Raw genomic sequence first — 21,519 nt, forward strand, 5'->3', positions numbered from 1 at the left:
AACTCTCCGAAACTTGTGAGAAACCGGAAGGAGTATTTTTGACACAGAAATACTCCATCAGACGCCCAACATTAGTGTTTGAAACTTTGTCTATGTTTAGGATGGGAATCCAAGTCTTTAACAGAGGAAAGCTCAGTGTGCAGGAAACAGCATTTCACCCCCCCTTTAAAGTTACATAACACACTGCTAAAAGTGATAAACATATAAGTATATGTTGTCTAAGCTGTAATACCCCCAAAAACAACAACAACAACAAAAAATTAGGCGCTTTTTATTTTTATAAATTCATTTGTGAAAGTGTGTAACTCAGGCCCTGTGTGCTCTAGGACCCTGCAGACACTTTGGGCTGCTTCCACTAAACTCCAGAAAATAGTGGAATAGAGAAGTTTGTCTGTGTCATGTTATATGCCAGATTTATTCAAATGGGTCTGAAGGGAAGACCCCCCTCCACCACCATATACAGTGATATAAATGCACTATCCCAGTGTCATTATATTAATTATACATGCTGGAAGCAGCCCAACGTGTCTGCAGGGTCCTAGAGCACACAGGGCCTGAGTTACACACTTTCACAAATGAATTTATAATTAGAATTTAAAATTAGTCTTATGTAACTTTAAAGGGTTTCCTGTAAAATGACACCACCATGTTGAACCTAGACCAGTGTATGTGTGTATGAGAGGCTTTTCAGTTTGGGTCGGCCAAATCCAGGCGGAAATGACATCAGAGTAATTTAGTGTAAATACATTACTGTGTGTAAAACAAAATGCCAAAGTGAAGCATATCTCCAGGAAGTAGAGACTCTGAGCTTTCACATGGAGCCACATATCAGGTCAGAGCTCCTCCACAGACATTTAAAATGGAAAGTATATTCATGAGGATGTCATTCCTGTACAGGGTTCGTGGAGTTTAAGTGGATAAAGGCATTTGACTGGAGCTGAGGATGTGAAGATCATTTCATGTTGACTTTAGAGACGCGTGTTGAGCGACTGTTTCATTAGATGAGATTCTCCTATAGAACACACACACACACACACACACACACACACACACACACACACACACACACACACACACACACACACACACACACACACACACACACACACACACACACACACACACACACACACACACACACACACACACACACAAAAGCCAAACTGATATCTGATGATACTGGTGCTGTTAAATCTTCTCGTGGTTGTCTGTCTAACGTTCTCATGATGCATTAGAAACACTTCCTGCCACATGATTAATTACCTGCGTATGATCAGCAGATGTTTTGTCACACCACTGGAATGTCATTCATACACTTTTGTGACACTTGAAATGTAAAATAAATTCCTTTGTTAAATGACATGTTGTTTCCGTCACGTGACGTTATGATATGCTGAAGATTGGGGCGGCAGTGGCTCAGTGGTTCATCTAGGTTGTCTACAAACCAGAAGGTTGGTGGTTCAATCCCCGGTTCCACCTGACCAAGTGTCGAGGTGTCCATGAGCAGGACACCTAACCCCAGCTGCTCCCGACGAGCTGGACGGTGCCTTACATGGCTGACATCGCGGTCGGTGTGTGAATGAGTGAATGTGAGGCAAAATGTAAAGCGCTTTGGATGGCCATAGGGTCTGTTAAAAGCGCTATATAAACGCAGTCCATTTACCATTTAGAGTATGTCAGACAAGAACTCACACAATAATAAAAACTAATGTGTATATACACCAATCAGCCAGAACATTACGAAGTGAATAAAACACAGATGATCTCTTCATCGCGGCTCCTGTTAGTGGGTGGGATATATTAGGCAGCAAGTGAACATTTAGTCCTCAGAGTTGATGTGTGTGAAGCAGGAGAAATGGGCAAGCGTAAGGATTTGAGCGAGTTTGGCCAGATTGTGACGGCTAGACGACTGGGTCAGAGCATCTCCAAAACTGCAGCTCTTGTGGGCTGTTCCCGGTCTGCAGTGGTCAGTATCTATCAAAAGTGAGCCGAACAAACAAGTCCGATCCATGGAGGCCCAACCTCGCAACTTACAGGACTCATAGGATCTGCTGCTAAAATCTTGGTGCCAGGTAGCACAGCTTAAGGGTTCTAGTGGAGTGGAGCACTGAGGTGCAATCGAAAAGGCCACTTTCACTTTCAAAGGGGCAAAGGCTCAAGCTTTAGTTTACGGCCTGTAAATTCATACGTACCCTGGATAATTACTACACAGATAATTACCCCTTAATTAAAAAACACAGTATCAATTATTAGTTACTTCTCCTGATAGTTACCCCTTTATTCCCCAAATATTGCATATTGTTCCCTTATAACTACACATACTTACTTTATAGTACACTAGAATTACTGAAAGGTACACCGTAGATTTGCTTTACTTACGCAGTACTTTCCGGGCTGTAATCTAAAGCATTACCAAAAACATTCCTTATGTTCTCAGAGTCGCGCGGCGTCCTTGTTCATCATGCAGACCCAGGGTCACAAACTTGCCAGTCACTAAACAGAAGTAATTGACTGCTGTTTTAGAGTGCTCTCATGCTTGCTTTCTCTGAAAGTATTATATTTAGGCCCCGTCCACACGGAGACGCGTTTAGCTGTAAACGTATACATTTTGTACCGTATCAGCGTTTCGGCCACACGGATCCAGCGTTTTGAAAGCATGAATTCGTTATTTTTTGAAACCGGGTCCCAGAGCGGATAAATCTGAAAACGACAATCTTGCGTTTTCGTGTGTACGGCCAATCCGTATATTTAGCGCACCGGTGATGTCATCACTACGTCCAGCACGGTAAAGACTAAAGGGATATAACTACGGGCACGGCATGTGCACATCAATATCGCCTCATTTAATGACCGTATCTGCATTATTGTAGCGTTAGGTTTAGGGTCGGGGTCGGTGTAGGCGTTAATAAAACACATCTGTTAAGTAGCAAATGTTATTTTATCGTGAGATTGTGCCTCATTTCCAACCATTGCTTTACCCCTTCTATCCATAACTCTTCTTCTCCATTATTAGTGTATTTCTGTGGCAGAATTACAACGCCACACACTGGCCTGGCATACTACATCGTTTGAGTCGTTTTCATAGCTCTTGTGTGGACGCAGATATTTCTTGAAACGAGGGAAAAAAAGATTGGATACGAAAAGCTCTGGCTTCGTGTGGACGGGGCCTTAGTCCCCAAAGATCTGTGTCCCCCTGAATTAAAATAACTGTCTCTAATCAGAGGTCATGACCACTACTACAGATATAAGTTGACCATCATCTTCTGATAGTAGCTTTGGTTTAGTCATGCCAAGGTTTCCCACGCACAGGTAAATGTATGATGCCAATTACATAATCAGTTCAAAGATAATAGATACATAACACCAAATGCTCTGAAATAAAGAGTACCAAACGAATACCTTCCCTCAAGGAAATAGGATATATATAATGTATAGCATTATGGGCTGATGTGGTTACAGAATCGCGCCTTGACCCTTCTGAAACATCTCCTTAAATACCAGACCAAGATACAAAACTCTTTCAAATGTAAACATGAGTTCACAATGGGAATTAGCATTAATCAAGTCCTATATCAATCAACTTTATTTATATAGCGCTTTTACAATGACGATTGTTTCAAAGCAGCTTCACAGTGTCAGACTGGACGATATTGCAACAGAATTTGATTTGGCTAGTTTGATTTGGATAGTTTATAGAATCAAATATGACATAATTAATACATTTTATTTGTATATTTAGTTGAATAACTAAAATTGGATCATAATGTTAGTGTCCCCAACTGAGCAAGCCAAGCCAAAGGTGACCAAAGGAACCAAAACTCCATCAGGGCATGATGGAGAAAAATAAACCTTGGAGAAACCAGACTCAGTTCTCCTCTGGCCTATTAACTCACCGTGTAAGATTATTATTCTGGACACCTTACAGGTCAGAAATCATATTAGATCGGATTATTCAAAATTTTGGGTATCACGCAAGAGACGGGTTTATTGAGGATGGGGCGTCGATTACACAAGAGTATGAATACATGAAAGATCGGAGTTATTGCGCCGAAGACGGGTTTTGAGCATGTCGTGCCAGTGAGGAAAATTCGGAGGAGACACCATTTGACACGGCTCAGCAGACACTCCAGGATGAGCTGGTCATGTCCAGGCAGGTCCACCATCCGATCCGGACAGGGCCCAGATCCGGGATAAACCTCGGGATAAACAGAGAGACTAACATTAGCGTAGATGCCACTCTTTTTATGATGTAACGAGTACATCAGGTGTTATGGGAAGTGTTCCCGGTTCCGGCTGACCTAGTTAATGCAGCCGAACAATCAGTCAATTGATCTGAATAATGAAAGTTAAAAATGTTCTGTGTGTATGCCATAGTAAAGAGATGTGTTTTTAGTCTAGATTTAAACTGACAGAGTGTGTCTGCTTCCCGAACAATGCTAGGAAGACTATTCCAGAGTTTAGGAGCTAAATAGGAAAAGGATCGACCGCCTGCAGTTGATTTAGATATTCTAGTTATTATCAACTGGCCAGAGTTTTGAGACCGCAATAAAGACGTTGATTGTACAGTATCTCTCCCGCTCTCTATTCTGTTGCACTACAGAATAACACCGCTCTGAAATGCAGTCTAACAGACAATCAAGACAGCGTGAAGAGTTTAATATTTACTATGTTATTAATGTGAGCATATCAGTACTATAAACTTATTTCATTTGAGCCACAAAAAATGTTTCTTAAAATAACTTAAATGAGTTAAATAAACAATTTATCTACATAATCTTACAGATAACAGTAAGATAACAACAGCACATCATTGGCTAGGTACCAACCAATAAAATGACTTCTTTGAATGCGCATTTGTAAATATTTCTCTGCAGCTTCAACTTTAGAATACAGGTTTGTGACTATTTTCTGCGAGTGCAAATCTCATGATTCCAGTTAAGATTTTTATTTTACAGGCTTTAACATTGGAGCTGTGAGTGTAAAATTTAGCGTACAAGTACGAATATTTAATTTTCTGGTTCTCAAATTCACATCTACATGCTCTCTTATAGCTTTGTCCCGGATAAAGGCATATTTGGATTTGAAATCAAGGTCAGTAAAGTCATTCTGCATGAAAAACAAATACATTTTTATGAATTACCGAGATAAGTCATTAATTCAGAAAACCAGAGCTCGGTTTATTAATGACTTATTATCTTGGTCATTTCTAACGTGAATGCAATATGCCTCAGCAGGATCAAAGCTTATTTGGCAAAATAATCAAATCACGTTCAGCTTTTGACCGTTCTTATGGAGTCCAGAGACTGTGGAGAGCCTTTAGAGTCCTGAAAAGAAACATGTATTAATATAAAATTAACTATTGCAAAAAAAAGAAAGGGAAATTTACAACCGCTATAGATGAAATACATGTAGTAATAGTGTATTTGTAGATGTGAGTACCGAAACTAACCACTAGGTGTCAGTAGCCTTACACTTACCTGTAGAGTATGCACACTGAGAGTCACTATTACTAGCCCTGCGTCTCAATCAGCTCCCTAGTTCACTAGTCAGGGCACTGATCAGGGCATAAGTCAATGGGCTGACTCCCTGATCAGTGCCCTGGCAACTGAACTAGGGAGCTGATTGAGACGCACCCTAGATGTGCTGTTGCTGTTCCTGCACTCAACTTGGAAGATAATGAAAGATAAGTTTGCTACTAAATTGTTTCTTTATTGGATTAGTGGATTACATGGTACCAGGAGTGATGATGATCACCAACACTGATAGTTTAACATGCTGTTGTTCGAAAGGGCTGAAGACAAAGGCAAATTCGATGTGTTCATTAAAAAGTTCAATTCACACTGCTCACCGAAAAAGAACCAGACTTTCGAAAGGTTTTTCACTCGTCTACAACAACAAGTAGAGACTTTTGACAGCTTCTTAATGGATTTAAAGTTGAAAGATGGGACATGCTATCTCGGACTGTTGTGAGATTCAATGATCCGTGACCAAATTGCGTTTGGCATCAATGATAAAAAGTGAGGAAGAGGCTCTTGAGAGACACAGAGCTATCCTTGGACGAAGCGGCGCGGATATGTCATGCCAGTGAGATAGCTCTTCAGAGTGCTAAAACCTTTGAGAACAACACAAAGATGAGCGGAAGTGACAGTTCAGCTGTAGCTACAGTAACAGAGAAGATGCAGAAATAACGAATGAGTAAACTGAGACAGCAAATGGAGAAATAAATGTTTAACTCTAAGAGATGTGGCAAAAGACACCCGCCAAAGCAATGCCCAGCCTATGGCAAAGTCTGGTCCAAATGTAAAGGACAGAATCATTTGGCAAAGCAATGCTTTTCCAAGGGCAAATAAAGTCAAAGAGCGCATGTGCATGCAGTGGAAGAAACAGCCCTCGGTGAAACATTCTTCGTTGGAAAGCTACAGCAGACAGAGATCAGTCAGGAAAGAACAAGACAGAATGATGTGAATAGTGTTGCACAGGACAAGTGGATGACTGCTCTGGAAATAAATGGATTAACAGTAAATGAATAAATGGATTGCTCAAGCTAGACACAGGAGCAAAAGTCAATCTGATTTTGGAACAAGTGGTAAGAGCAATGAAAAACCAAGCCATGTATGAAGGCTGTTACATACGCCACAAGAACAGAGAAAAAAGTTCTCGCTCCCTAAAGTCATTTTGTTTTTGCAGCCCTGGTTTGGGAGTTCTCGCAGGCCTGGTTCGGGAGTTCTCGCAGCCCTGGTTTGGGAGTTCTCGCAACCCTGGTTTGGGAGTTCTCGCAACCCTGGTTTAGGATTTCTCACAGGCCTGGTTTGGGAGTTCTCGCAGCCCTGGTTCGGGAGTTCTCGCAGGCCTGGTTCGGGAGTTCTCGCAGCCCTGGTTCGGGAGTTCTCGCAGCCCTGGTTCGGGAGTTCTCGCAGCCCTGGTTCGGGAGTTCTCGCAGGCCTGGTTCGGGAGTTCTCGCAGCCCTGGTTCGGGAGTTCTCGCAGGCCTGGTTCGGGAGTTCTCGCAGCCCTGGTTAGGGAGTTCTCCAGCCCTGGTTCGGGAGTTCTCGCAGCCCTGGTTCGGGAGTTCTCGCAGCCCTGGTTCGGGAGTTCTCGCAGCCCTGGTTCGGGAGTTCTCGCAGCCCTGGTTCGGGAGTTCTCGCAGCCCTGGTTCGGGAGTTCTCGCAACCCTGGTTCGGGAGTTCTCGCAGCCCTGGTTTGGGAGTTCTCATAGCACTGGTTTGGGAGTTCTCGCAGCCCTGGTTTGGGAGTTCTCGCAACCCTGGTTTGGGAGTTCTCGCAACCCTGGTTTGTGAGTTCTCGCAGCCCTGGTTAGGGAGTTCTCGCAGCCCTGGTTCGGGAGTTCTCGCAGGCCTGGTTCGGGAGTTCTCGCAGTCCTGGTTTGGGAGTTCTCGCAGCCCTGGTTTGGGAGTTCTCGCAGCTCTGGTTCGGGAGTTCTCGCAGGCCTGGTTCGGGAGTTCTCGCAGTCCTGGTTTGGGAGTTCTCGCAGCCCTGGTTTGGGAGTTCTCGCAGCCCTGGTTCGGGAGTTCTCGCAACCCTGGTTCGGGAGTTCTCGCAACCCTGGTTTGGGAGTTCTCGCAGCCCTGGTTTGGGAGTTCTCGCAGCCCTGGTTTGGGAGTTCTCGCAGCCCTGGTTCGGGAGTTCTCGCAGGCCTGGTTCTCATTCCTTGGAGAATGAGATATTTATAATGAGATACATTCCTTGGAGATAAGCTGTCAGAAGGGGGTGTGGAACCAGACAAGAGTAAAATATAAGCAAAACTCAAAATGTCCTGGTTTGGGAGTTCTCACAGGCCTGGTTCGGGAGCTCTCGCAGCCCTGGTTTGGGAGTTCTCGCAACCCTGGTTTGGGAGTTCTCGCAGCCCTGGTTAGGGAGTTCTCGCAGCCCTGGTTCGGGAGTTCTCGCAGGCCTGGTTCGGGAGTTCTCGCAGCCCTGGTTCGGGAGTTCTCGCAGCCCTGGTTCGGGAGGTCTCGCAACCCTGGTTCGGGAGTTCTAGCAGCCCTGGTTTGGGAGTTCTCGCAGCCCTGGTTTGGGAGTTCTCGCAGCTTGGTCATGACACATCGTCTGAGCAGAACTTTTTTCTTGTGGGTGTCCGAGAACTATTGTGTGTTTGGTCAGAAATGTAAAGGGGCGGCGTTAATGCGGCAAGATGGAATAGTCTGTTACCTGCTTTTCTCGTGAATTATGGAATGTAATGGCCAGAACTAACTTTATTCTTGTTCTTGCCACCTCGAGAAAATGAACACATTTCTTTATTCTTGCAGAGTATGTCCCAAGTCAGAAAGCAATGCAACTCAAAGCATATAATGGACAGACCATTCCAACAAAAGGAACATGCAGACTTAGGGCAAAAGGGAAAAACAGAGAACATCCTCGCCTCATATTCGTGGTGGGACCAGGTGATCATAATTCTGTGTTGGGAGACAAGGCATGTGAAGAACTAGGTCTGGTAAGAAGAATAAACACTATAAATGGCGGAGAAACACAGAACAGTGTGGAACACATAATGAAACCGTTTCCAGATATATTTGAAGGGTTTGGAGTATTACCATTCACCTACAAAACACAGCTGAAAAAAGATGCGCAGCCAGTAGTTCATGCACCGAGACGGGTTCCAACACCTCTTCGTGAAACGCTGAGGCAAAAGCTGGAAAGAATTACATCCATGTGAGTCATAGAAAAAGTTGAAGAGCCTATGGATTGGGTTAATTCAATGGTGTCCGTGAGAAAAGCAAACGGTGATTTACTTGTGTGTATGGATCCAAAGGACTTAAATGCGAACATTGAGAGAGAACATTATCAAATTCCGACACGTGAGGAAATCTTAAGCGAGATGGCAGGTGCAAAGTTCTTAAGAAACTGGATGCATCTCAGGGCTTTTGGCAGCTGAAACTACATAAGGCCAGCACGAGGTATTGTACATTTAGCACACCCTTAGGCTGATACTCCTTCTTGAGGATGCCGTGTGGAATTTCCTCAGCTCCTGAAGTATTCCACAGGGCTATGGGACACATAATAGAAGGCGTGGAGGGTGTGCGTGTTTATGTGGATGACATTGTGTTGTGGGGATCCACAATACAACAAACATTACAAGAGGCTCATTGAAGTCCTACAGCGAGTAAGGAAGTTTGGGCTAAAGTTGAATAAGGACAGATGTCAGTTTGGAGCGAAGGAGATCACATTCCTTGGAGATAAGCTGTCAGAAGGGGGTGTGGAACCAGACAAGAGTAAAATATAAGCAAAACTCAAAATGTCCAGACCCACAGACAGAAAGACTGTATTGAGAGTGATGGGGATGATCAATTTCGTCGAAAAGTTCAAATCAAACCTGTCTACAAAAACAGCTTACTTGAGAGAACTGTTACATGATAAAGGCGAGTTCAATGAACAAGAATTGGGACATCTGAAGTCTCTCCTCACTACAGAGCTGTGTTGACAGTTTTTGACCCATCATAAAGTACAAAGATATCGACAGTTGCATCTAAAGACGGACTAGAGGCAGTTCTGCTGCAGGCGGAGAATATGTCTCGAGAACAATGACTCCGTCCCAATGTCTGTACGAACAGATAGAAAAAGAGAGCCTGGGTTTAGCGTATAGAGCGGAGAGATTGCACAGCTATGTGTACGGCTTGCCGGCATTAGTGGCAGAGACAGATCACAGGCCATTAATAGCTATCATTGAAAAGAACTTGAATCAAATGTCTCCAAGAATCCAACAGCTGATGATGCAGCTGCAGAGGTATCACGTGGATCTAATTTACACTAAAGGAAAGTACATAGACTGGTAGATGTTCTGTCAAGAGCTGTAGAACAGATTGGAAAACATGACAGTTCCACAGAGACTGATGTGACTCAACATGTGAACATGGTAGCTGAAGCTCTTCCAAATATCAACAGGATGGTGTCAACCTGTGATATTTGTTTGAAGCATCATGCAAAGCAACAGAGGAAGCCAATGATCCTCACTGATCCACCAGATGAACCCTGGCAGAAAGTTAAGCCTGATTCTTCCTGGATGGACAAAACTATTTGCTTGTGATAGATTATCTGTTAAACTATCCAGAGATAGCATTGCTTAATAATAATAATAATAATAATAATAATAATAATAATAATAATAATAATAAGTTTTATTTATATAGCGCCTTTCCAGAGCTCAAGGACACTTTACAATAAACAAACAACAATAAAGCCAATTGACAAACAGAGTAGACAGAACAACAGTAGGCAATTGAGAGTTCAAGTACAATAATTGAGAAATCAGAGTGAAAAAAAAATGTATTACTTCCCAATACATCTGCTGCTTGTGTGATAGCACACATAAAATCCATCTTTGCGAGACATGGCAACCCACAGGGGGTGTGCAGTGATAATGGGCTGTCCAACATTGGCAAGGACTTTCAGAAGTTTGCTGAGGAATATGGGTTTCAACATGTGATGTCAAACCCATTATATCTGCATTCAAATGGTAAAGCGGAGAAAGGAGTACACATAGTGAAGCTACTACTCATTAAATCAGTGGACAATCAATCAGATCCTTATTTAGCTTTGCCAAATTACCAGGTTAGTTTTGGTGAATAACCGTCTCCTGCAGAAATCCTGATGGGGCACAGATTACGAACCACACTTCCTTGCTTATCAACACCAAGCCAGAGCAAAGACCTGAAAAGAAAACAAAAGCACATGAAACCAAGACAGAAAGCTAATTATGACAAGGCATCAAAAAGCCTAGATCCACTCTCCAATAATGACACAGTAAGAATTGAGGATTGTAGTACCTGGACTAAAGGAGACAAAGTCCTGGAGGAGGTGACCCGAAGATCTTATACTACTAGAACAGAGGATGGTCAAATCCTGAGGAGAAATTGGAGAAGTCTGTTGAAAACGAAAGAGACAGATATGGATACATATACAGGTGACACAGACTGTGCAGACTCAACAACAACATCTGAATCACCAGTGCTGGATAACAAAGAGCCAGCTAAAGAAATGCATTCAGATTTGCATTCACATGTACTGAGAAGGTCAAATTATTTCAATTAAATATTAAATTAGAATAGTTTAATTTTGTTCAAGGATTTGAGACAGAAGGAAATGTGGGGTTTGTTGAGTATCTACAAAGAAAAAATAGTTATTCAAATTTAAATATGGCCTCATGGCTTCGTGTACTCCAACACAGAGCACATATGACTTCATATACCATCTTTCCTTCCATTCAGTTCTTCATTCATCAAATAGAGTGAAAAATATATCCATCAATAACTTTATTGCTAATAATGTTTCACCACCTGGATTTCTTGGGACAAGTATTGAATCCAAATTTCTTCTGATACATCTGTGCATTTGAAAAATACTGCATTTATTTAACTTCAGCTGTGCTAAAGTTTGCAAACACAACACGAGCTTCACTGCAGGAAGCAGAAAGTGTCCGACTTCGCGTCTCTGTTTGCAGCCCCTCCTGCACGCGGCTACTCTCCCCGATCGGATGCATCCAGCCGCAGCCGACGTCCAACACACCTAATAAATTACAAAATAAAAGACATGAAACAAGAACAAAATTAGACTAGACTGAGAGCACTGTTTAAAAGATTCAAAGAAAGAGGACTTAAACTGAACAAAGATAAGTGCTCCTTTGGACTAAAACAAGTAAAGAGTCTGGGTCATTTAGTAGCGTCTATTAGCCTGACAAGCCAGACCCACATCAAGATGTTTGGTCTGGAAACTCCCCATTGACGGCTCAATCTGAGGGACGGATAAACGGCTGTCTGTCAAACTCCCTCTGCACGCGATAGGATAGCGCTACACCAACCAGAGCAACGAAGGTGAAGCGGAGCTCGCTGACAGATTAAACATTCGCCGTATCCGGTCGGCTAAACTCTGAACACATCTTCCCTTCTTAAGAATGACTTCAGTGCCGTTCTTTGTTCTTTTCTCAGAGAAAAGCTTAACTCAAGTCTTCCAGAGTCGCGGTCAAAGCTGATTCGAAAGACCGCCGTTCGCCAGTTTCTGTGTTTACTAGAAGCACGCAAACGCAACTCGGCCGTCATCATTATGGCCCCGCCCACCGACTCTATACACGATGTGATTGGCCCGGCAAGAGTTAGGCGAATACAGCTCAGAAGGGTATATATAATATAATAATTAAAATATTATATAAGGGATTTGTATAGATTTTTGTGTCCTGTAACTGAAATGTACCATAAGCTTTGCATATGGCATATAAATGATCAATTGAAAAAATTACAGCTTGCAAACATAATTCATAAAGCAGATTTGTAAATGATATGAAACACGTTTGCATGAAAGGAATATTTGACTCTTTAGTTTGAATGTGAATGATTTACTTATTTTGATAACAACAACCTCCATTAATTCAAGGTGACTCTGATATAGTCAAGGTAATGTTGATTCCAGCTCATGTCTTTCTCACATGCTGCTTACACAATGCTCTCACATTTGTGAAAATATTTTTTCCCCTAACTCAGCATGGTTTTTGGCTCGGTGCTACAGGTCCGAGGCTATTAGCCCAGGCCGGCCCAGTGAAAGCCCTGGATCGCACTGGCCTGACAGTGGAAATGTGGCTAATGTGAGGAAATATTTTAGATAATGGCCTCAGAAGTGATCAAAGGGTTATTTTAACACGAAACTCCAGAAAAATGCAGACTAAGGATGTTCAGGTCAAAGACCATGTAGACTTACTCAAAAAGGTGCTTAACACAAATAGAAAAGTCATATGATTACGGTAGATCACTATAAACCAATCACCAGAACCAATCACAGTGAAGAAGGCTTGAGTGAGATTGATTTTCAATCAACTGTAAAAACGTAAATGTACTGTACATGCATCTTTCTGTTCAGGAGACTCTTTTGGTTGTTGTGACCAGTGATCTCCCAGCCGTGAATAAAACTTCATTTCAGCAAAGAGCAGCTTTGGAGTGGTGTCAGGTACGTATATATGCTGTGCAGCTGAGGAATAGAAGTACTAAAGACTCTTCCGTTCTCAGGGTGAGGCTGTAATACGTTAGTATTAAGGATCCTGCAGAGACCAGCATACACCTGAGGATGGTGAGAGTGTATTGATGCTAAAGACCTGTGTGCTCATGTGTGTTTGAGTTAATGTTAATGATAGTAGCTTCTCGACGGGACGCCGTCACCTTACTTCGGTAGGGGAATTCCCTCTAAGTATTGAATTGTATTTGAAGTATTCGAGAAGGGAATTACCTCGAGATACTGTAGTTTTATATTAACAACTGGGAGTTGTTTTGATTGTCAGTGGCGAAGTCAGATATTTGTATTGAGAATTTCCACAACAATTTATAAAAAATTTATCTCCAAACATTCTTATAAAGTTTTCACGGGAAGCTTCCTAGCAGACACGGGACAAGTTTGCATGATAGTAATAATTTGGTCACCATTATGGTGATCAGTGTTTGCTTTAGTTGGACTCTTTAGCCTTGACTTTTTAATGTTTGTTTTTCTCTGGCTGCTATAACTGTTTGTTATGGCAAGAACAGCAAGAGAAAATGTGATACAGTATGTAAGCTACTTGTTAATAATTAAGTTCACCCAGGGTCTAATCTCTGGTATTAATTTTCCATGATCATAAAAATCGTGGACTTTTACAGCATGTGATCTAGCAGTGTTTTAATCAGAACATCTGGAGGATTCAATATATATAAAAAACTAAAACTGTGCACAATGAGTGTTTTAAATAATGATGTTTTAAACCCCTTTACAGAGACAAACACAAACCTCAAGAATCAGTGTGTGAATCTCAATAACGGTGATGTGGTGCATTCTGGGTGCACCGTACACAACATATCAGTGGCACAAAGCATATCACCATTGTTGAGATTCATATACGCTGATTCTTGATGTTTGAGTGTGTCAAAATTAAGCTGTAGTTCAAAATGTTCAGTGTTTTTATAATCCTACAGATTATTTTAATAAAACCTAATATCTTATTACAATATCCTATTAAATCTGGTCATCATCTGGTCACATGTTCCCTTGTGATTATTGGTGCGAGGACTCGTGCAAAAGAAGTGATAATTTATTATAAAAAGAAACATATACAAAACAAAATCCACAAGGGGGCAAAAATACATAATCAAAACATAAACTCAAAAACATACCAGAACGGAATCACGGGGAGGCTGGGAGACGCAGACATTACACAACAAGGATCCGACCCAGACTGACAAACACAGGGAGCTTATAAAGGGAAGAAATCAAGAGGGAACAGGTGGGAGAAATCAACACTAATCAGATAACAAGGGGGAGGGGTCAGACAATGACAGGAGCACATGCTCAACTAACAAACCCACATGTGCACACAAGACAGGACAGACATGTGACAGCCACCCTTTTCCGACTGAGAACCATTGCCTCGGACTTGGAGGTGCTGATTCTCATCCCAGCCGCTTCACACTCGGCTGCAAACCGTCCCAGTGCATGCTGAAGGTCCTGGTCTCAGGTTGCCAACACGACAACATCATCTGCAAAGAGCAGTGACGAAATGGCGTGGTCCCCAAACCGGACACTCTCCGGCCCTTGGCTGCGTCTAGAAATTCTGTCCATAAAAATTATGAACAGAACCGGTGACAAAGGGCAGCCCTGCCGGAGACCAACATGCACCGGGAACATCTAAACCTGTGTTAATCTAAATAAGAACTTGTGTAGATGTCTGACAGGAATAAAGTCCATCTGGTGTGTAATAAGTGAAGCTGGTATTGCTGTATTTGGAGTCAAACAAATGTTTAGACATCAACCCAATTTTAAAGTCCCACTGAACCGGAAGTAGCGAGTGAGTTTTCTTCAGTGCTGGGACATATGACGTACAAAACGGGAATATTGAACAGAGGGCAGAGTTTTTACCTCAGCGCTCCATCTCTCCATCTCTCGCTCATAGCAGGTGAATGGTAGAGGGGAGTGGTTACGCATTTTAAACCGCAGGCCGTCAAACTGACATCATCTGAGAAGGAACGCTGTTTCCAGACTGGAAGTAACTTTTCAGATTTTGATTAAAGATTACTATGACAAACAGTTTTTTTCTGTGTATTAACTTGCACAGATTAATTGTTCAGCCTGAGACCTGTAATATGTAGCCTAGAAATCTAGACGCCCCCTAGCGGCAGCAAATCTAATTTGCCGCGAGTGTCATCTAGCAACTCTCAATACCCTTCTGAGCTGTAAACGCCAAGCTCTTGACGGGCCAATCACATCGTGTATAGAGTCGGTGGGCGGGGCCATAATGACGACGGCCGAGTTGCGTTTGCGTGCTTCTAGTAAACACAGAAGCTGGCGAATGGCGGCAGTCTTTCAAATCAGCTTTGAACGCGACTCTGGAAGACTTGAGTTCAGCTTTTCTCTGAGAAAAGAACAAAGAACGGAACTGAAGTCATTCCTCAAAAAAGAAGATGTGTTCAGAGTTTAGCTGACCGGATTACGGCGAATGTTTAATCTGTCAGCGAGCTCTGCTTCACCTTCGTTGCTCTGGTTGGTTGTAGCGCTATCCTATCGCGTGCAGAGGGAGTTTGACAGACAGCCGTTTATCCGCCCCTCAGATTGAGCCGTCAATGGCTTGATGTGGGTCTGGCTTGTCAGGCTATGCAATATGTGCTAACAAAGTAAATAAGATCGATTTTGATTTCATGACGACTTTAATTTTCAACCAAAATTTGAGTCCACATACAATAAAATTTGTAGCTAGGGTGAGCTCACATAATGGCCGTATGGCCATAGTTTGAGCGAACAGTGAGTATGCTTTGAAGTTACACTTTTAGATCACTGTGAGAACAAACTGTTGACACAGTACAAGTACTACAGAGTAGTTTGCATTTGGCAAATTGTATACATGGCCTTTGTGCTTGTGTCATAGTTATTTCAATGGAGAAAAGTCAGCTGTTAAAGCTGAAAATTAAAATACAAAAATGAACATGAATCTCAGAATTCATATGGGTTTTCCCACTTTCCTTACAAAGATACTCAAAAGGCTTGAGCTCCAGAAGTTTGTGTAAAACCTGATGATTATGTTCTCCAGCAGGATTGGAGATGAAGATTGTGATGATTGTGAAAAAGATTTATGAAGAGTGTGATAAATGTACGCATACATAAAACATTTACTTCATCTATCTATTCAGTATCAATACCAAGCACACACATAAAACAGCATTATTTCACATCATAATAATAGTTTTATTACAGAAGAAGTGGGTCAAGTACAAACTATATAAAAACCTTGCTTGTACAGGAAGTGAGAACATGAGCAGGTGCTGGATACCTGCTGATAAACAAACTCCCCTCCAATATATAAAAAGATTAACCAGGGCTCCACAACGCAACCTCCAGACATTGGCATTGATCTACTGGACTGGTTCGTCTCACAAAAATACACCATTGAACCATGTAAACTTTGTAATAATTATTAATGTGTAATTCTGTTTTAAACTCTGCAGAGTTCAGTGTTCTTTGAGAAACAATGGCGGTCTGGACTGTCTACCTGTCTCTTTGTCTTCTCGTAGCTTTGAGTGCTTCAGGTAAGATCATTATTCCATGTTTCACATCATAAATGTTATTTTAACATGAATTGGAGATCGCCTGAGACACTGTAATGACGTTTTAAATGGCCAGCTTCATTGAAAATATACCACCGTACCTCAGCTACCACTTTCTGAAAGAGAAGAACTGACTTATGTAGTTGGCATGAAGAGTTTTAGTTACCTGGAAAGACCCATTATATTTCTTTCAGGGTGATATGATGGTGTCCATAGCTTACATTGCCTGATTCCTGCTGGAACAATGAGCAGTTCAGTAATAAGTTCAAGACAGTGGTACCAAAGTTACCAGAAAGAGAGTTTGAACCATCCTGATAATGATGTTGTAGTTCTTCAGCTTGTCCAGCTCCATCTGGTAGGTCATCCTCACTTAGTTCCTCGTGGTTGGGATGAAATCAGTATGCATCGATATCTTTCATGCCCTCTAAACGCTTGTGATCACATTAATGCTTCTACGAACAGCCTTTTGGGATTAGAACAGACGTGGACAATCATAACTAATATGATTTCAATCTTTACAAGATTGGGAGTTCAATATTTTATCCACTAGCCCATGTTAGGAATGACCTGTCTAATGTTTAACAGAGATGGTAGACACAAATTATTACCTTAGAAAAAGAAGTTGTGGACCGAGGGCAAACATATTGTCCCATCGGACTGCAACTCCTGAGGAAAAGATTATTAATGGAAAAAAAAAAAGTCAGCCGCCTCATCAAGGACAGAGACAAATGTGAGCTCTTCCACTAAAGTCTCTTGATCGACAGGTCAAGATATTGTTCCAGAATGCCCCAACATTCCACATGGCGAGAGAGTCGACTGTTTCCCAGATCCCAATGCTTCCGAGGTAAACTGCAGCGGATGTAGGTTACAATACATACAAACTCCCTTCATTCTTCGCTAAATCTTACTGTGCGTCCTTACAGCAAAAGTGTTTGGAAAGAGCTTGCTGTTGGAGCCCCGTGAGTGAGGCTAATGTCCCCTGGTGCTTCTTTTCCAAAACCCACGGCTACAGCGTGGTCAGCGAAAGCAAGCCTGACAGCACACGTGAGTTCAGATGTTGTGCAAATCATCGACTTTCCATTGAACTTTGAAAAGTTTGTGTTTGACCATGTAGCAAGTAGAGCAAACAATTTACCAATTTGTTTTGATATAGATATTGAGGCCAAGCTGACAAGAATGGATGCTCCATCTCTATTTGGAGCTGATATTAAAGAGTTGACCTTCTACGCTGAAATGCAGACAGAAAACCGTCTCCGATTTAAGGTCTGTTTAAAAACCAACACAAATAGCAGAGGCATGTATCAGTGTAAACACCTCTATAATGGCGTGCTATATTTGCTTTGTCGGCCAGATCACTGATACAAAGCAAGCCAGGTTTGAGGTTCCTCACGAGCATGTGAAAGCGCCTTCCACCCCTCCCACCGGACCCCTAAAATACAGACTGGAGCTGGTCCAGAAGCCCTTTGGACTGAAAGTTTGGAGAACATCTCCTGAAAAACTCCTGTGAGTGGCTCTTCCTTTTACAACAAAGGTCATATGCTGACTCTGTGAATTTAGTGCCTTGCTAACAATGCAGCACAGAATCATTTTAGAGAGTTTCTTTGACTATACAAGGGCCATTTCAGCACCAAAGAGACACATATTAGAGGCATGCGCTAAGTGACATACTACATGGCATTGGCATTAGCACAGACATAGTGTCAATGTAGTGTTTACAGTACAACCAACCTAAACTCTTTTAAATTTAATCACTTAAAACATTTATTTATTTCAAAATGTATTCTCCTCATAAAGTCCTTTGCAAAGAATCCACAACCCAATTTTCAAAAAGTTTTGTGGTGCCTTGTCACACAATATTATGTTTAATCAACAGAAACCCCATGTTTTAACAAAGACATATGTAATGTTTAAGATGTTTAAGGAAATTAAATACCATTTAGAAATGGTCCTTTACAAAATGACCTTTGGTCGGTGTGTATGTTCTCGACAGGTTTCATGACATTCACCCACAAACTGAACTGTGAGTAAACTTCCTCTCTACAGCATGTCTTCCTCTCTTGCTTGTTCAGGTTTGACACAACCATTGGGCCGCTGGTTTTTGCTGATCAGTACCTTCAGCTCTCGGCTAAACTCCCCTCTCACAATATCTATGGGCTTGGAGAGCACGTCCATCAGACCTTCCGCCATGACACCAACTGGAGGACCTGGCCGATCTTCACAAGAGATGCTTTCCCCAACGGCGTGAGTCGAAACGTTCAGATCATTTGCACAGACATTTTCACCACCAGTGTGACTTAGTTTCTTCAGTGAAATACAAAGCTTTAGGTACGTTTTCAAAGAATCTCCTGGCTACTATATGGCACACTGGACAAAGGCACTGCATGCCACTTGTTATCAGATTAATGGTTGAGAGTTGTTATAGCCATTTTTTATGCCATTTTTTCCTCTTACAGCGCCACCAAGTGGACAATCATCGCAATTTTTTTCAAGTGACCAAAGTTTGAGCTCATAGACATGTCACCCAAGTTTTGCAAAAATATCTCTTTCCATTCACAAGTTATAGTCATTTTCGTAAAATTGGCCCTCGACACTATGAGCATTTTGGTTCCACTTAGCGACCATGAATCGTAAAATTATTATTTTTTCCTTATTATTTATAGTCTCGCTCCAAAGAACATTTCTACAGTGTTTTGTTTCCAATCAGGGAAAAGATGTGGGAGAAGTTTAAAAAAGTAGTTTTTTCAAAAAACCCAACATTTCTCGAAATTGGCGCCTGAAGAGCGAGCCAATCCGAGGCATGCGTTTTGTCCGCCCCGAGCCAAGGATTCCAACGATATAAGACACTTGAGCCCACGCCTAACGGTTAAGGAGTTATGAGCCGTTTCGTACTTTTGATCGCTGTAGCGCCCCCGTCAGGCCGATCGGGGCGTGCCTCGGTGGCGTAGGTAGTCGTTGTGAGTACCACCAGCCCTGAAAGTTTCAAGTCTCTACGACTTACGGTTTGGTCTGCCCGATCAGTTTTAGATGGACAATGATGCATCATGGGAAAATGAACAATAACAATAGGGTTTCAGCCTTTCAGACTTGAACCCCTAATTACTGAGTAAGAAGAGCATTTTTTTGCAGTGCATTCTCTTTTGTTATATTGACAAGAGCGGCCAAGCTATTTTTTAATATAAAAATTATATATTTTGCATTAAGACCTCAATGTCTTTTTCTACCACAGGGCTCACACAACCTGTACGGCCACTACCCATATTTCACCTGTCTGGAAGACGCCAGCGGCCAATCCATGGGTGTTTTCCTCATGAACAGCAATGCGATGGGTAAGCAGACCCTCTCTTGACCAGGTGTACTGTGTCATTGTGATGGCTTTCCCGTGGAATAAAGTCATGATCTTTAATAAGATGATTTATGATGTCTGTGCTCATCTTTAGTGCATTGTGAGGTGTTTGTGGGTTTGGTTATTAAATGACTTTCAGTTGTTTATGTCTGTCTGTTCTTGTCGGTGTGCAGAGGTGACAATCCAGCCGGCTCCGGCCGTAACCTTCCGGACTATTGGAGGGGTTTTGGACTTCTACATCCTGCTTGGAGAGACGCCAGAGGCAGTGGTGGACGAGTTCACACAGGTGAGCGGAAACAGAAACACCTGCGACTCTTGTGGGAGAAACTGTGAACACTTGGAAATGCTTTTTCATTTTAGAGACAGCATGACGGACAGTACATCTGGCAATAACGATTAGGGTCATTTCTCCGCTTTCAAAAAGCTCATACAAATAATAACAATACAATTATCAAATGGATAACTTGTATATTAATTCATTTTACAGATTGTATTCTGTATTCTTTAACAAAATACTTGCTTTTATTATACAAAAATACTTGTATTTGTAAATGTATTATTTAAAAACAAAAAAATATTATATAATAAATTATAAACATTTATATTATGTTTATTTTCTATTAAATTTACATTGAAAAACATATTTGGAAAATGTTCTGAAATGCTTTATTCTGATTCTGTTCATTTGTGGCCTTCAAATGTTTTTGTATAAAATCCACTGAAGTTTATATTATAAATTACAAACTATTATGAATTAAAATCATACAAAATATTATCATTTATTATGCAACTCTGGCTAAACTGCATACGTGTATCTTATAAAACTGTATATCTTATAAAACTTTCTCAAACTAAATTTAAAACTAAAACCATTAAAAATACAACAATTATTTCAGCTAGTTGACAAATCATAACATCTCTTTTCCTTTCTGGTATTGAGATAAATTAAAATTGGAATAAAACTTTATAAGAACCATGTAGACATATACTTACAACAAAATTACTAAATAAATTACTAATAAGCAGTCAGTCATTATTGCAAAATAAACCCTGATCTGGACCACGCCATGACCTTCTTACCTTCATCAATGCTAAGAGCCATTAGCTCCTGAGGAGAGTTGCAGAGGAATCCTACAGGCCCAGATGAAGCTTCCAGATGAGCCTGAGGGATTCAAGCTGTGGTGTTCAGTGTCTTTAACATTGCTTTATGTGTCTCCAGCTGATCGGCAGGCCTTTCATCCCTCCGTACTGGTCTCTGGGCTTCCAGCTCTCTCGCTGGGACTACGGCAGCCTGGACGAAGTCAAGAAAGTCGTGGAGAGAAATCGTCAGGCTGGCCTTCCGTATGTAAGTGAAGAAGGGTCTGTGCTTTCTTCTGCAGAACTTGATTCCACCCAGTCCTTCAACGCCACAACCGAGAGCACGAATGGATGAATAATAACTGCACATGTGCATTTCACCTAGACACATGCATTTAGAAGCGTTTAGCACTGAAGCTCAATGATTGGTGTAATCTGAACAAAGAAGGCATTAGCATGTCAGGACATTGCATCAGCATTAGAACATTTCTGGGATCTGCTTATGGCTGATGAAAGTCAAGCCTTCCAGAAAAATCACAAC

At 41.8% G+C, this 21,519-nt stretch overlaps 1 protein-coding gene and 1 long non-coding RNA gene across 8 annotated transcripts in view; one reads left to right on the forward strand and one right to left on the reverse strand.

The window, feature by feature from the left end:
- Positions 1-3,565: 3,565 nt before the first annotated feature.
- On the reverse strand, positions 3,566-17,464 carry LOC137091667 (uncharacterized). 3 transcript variants are annotated; one of them, XR_010908119.1, is made up of 4 exons: positions 16,725-17,464; positions 10,781-11,519; positions 10,563-10,664; positions 3,566-4,196 (listed from the first exon to the last, which is right to left on the reverse strand). It is a non-coding gene; the product is annotated as an uncharacterized lncRNA (long non-coding RNA). The 3 variants fall into 3 exon arrangements; XR_010908118.1 differs by lacking the exon at positions 16,725-17,464 and adding an exon at positions 15,982-16,045; XR_010908120.1 differs by lacking the exons at positions 3,566-4,196; positions 16,725-17,464 and adding exons at positions 10,160-10,457; positions 15,982-16,045.
- The window catches only part of LOC137091666 (sucrase-isomaltase, intestinal-like), a 55,178-nt gene continuing 46,588 nt past the window's right edge, over positions 12,930-21,519 (forward strand). For 2 of the 5 annotated variants that reach the window (XR_010908117.1, XM_067456297.1), the window contains exons 1-9: positions 16,047-16,540; positions 17,323-17,402; positions 17,482-17,602; positions 17,712-17,821; positions 17,910-18,061; positions 18,628-18,799; positions 19,785-19,884; positions 20,075-20,187; positions 21,121-21,246. Coding sequence is in view for 4 of the 5 variants with exons in the window: in XM_067456297.1 (XP_067312398.1) it covers positions 16,483-16,540; positions 17,323-17,402; positions 17,482-17,602; positions 17,712-17,821; positions 17,910-18,061; positions 18,628-18,799; positions 19,785-19,884; positions 20,075-20,187; positions 21,121-21,246 (1,032 nt within the window). In the remaining variant the exon portion in view is untranslated. Of the gene's footprint in view, positions 12,948-16,046; positions 16,541-17,322; positions 17,403-17,481; positions 17,603-17,711; positions 17,822-17,909; positions 18,062-18,627; positions 18,800-19,327; positions 19,662-19,784; positions 19,885-20,074; positions 20,188-21,120; positions 21,247-21,519 lie in introns of those variants that run through there. The other 3 variants (XM_067456296.1, XM_067456295.1, XM_067456298.1) reach the window with 3 other exon arrangements.

Source organism: Pseudorasbora parva, chromosome 10 (assembly GCF_024679245.1).
Source record: "Pseudorasbora parva isolate DD20220531a chromosome 10, ASM2467924v1, whole genome shotgun sequence".
Taxonomy (NCBI): Eukaryota; Metazoa; Chordata; class Actinopteri; order Cypriniformes; family Gobionidae; genus Pseudorasbora; species Pseudorasbora parva.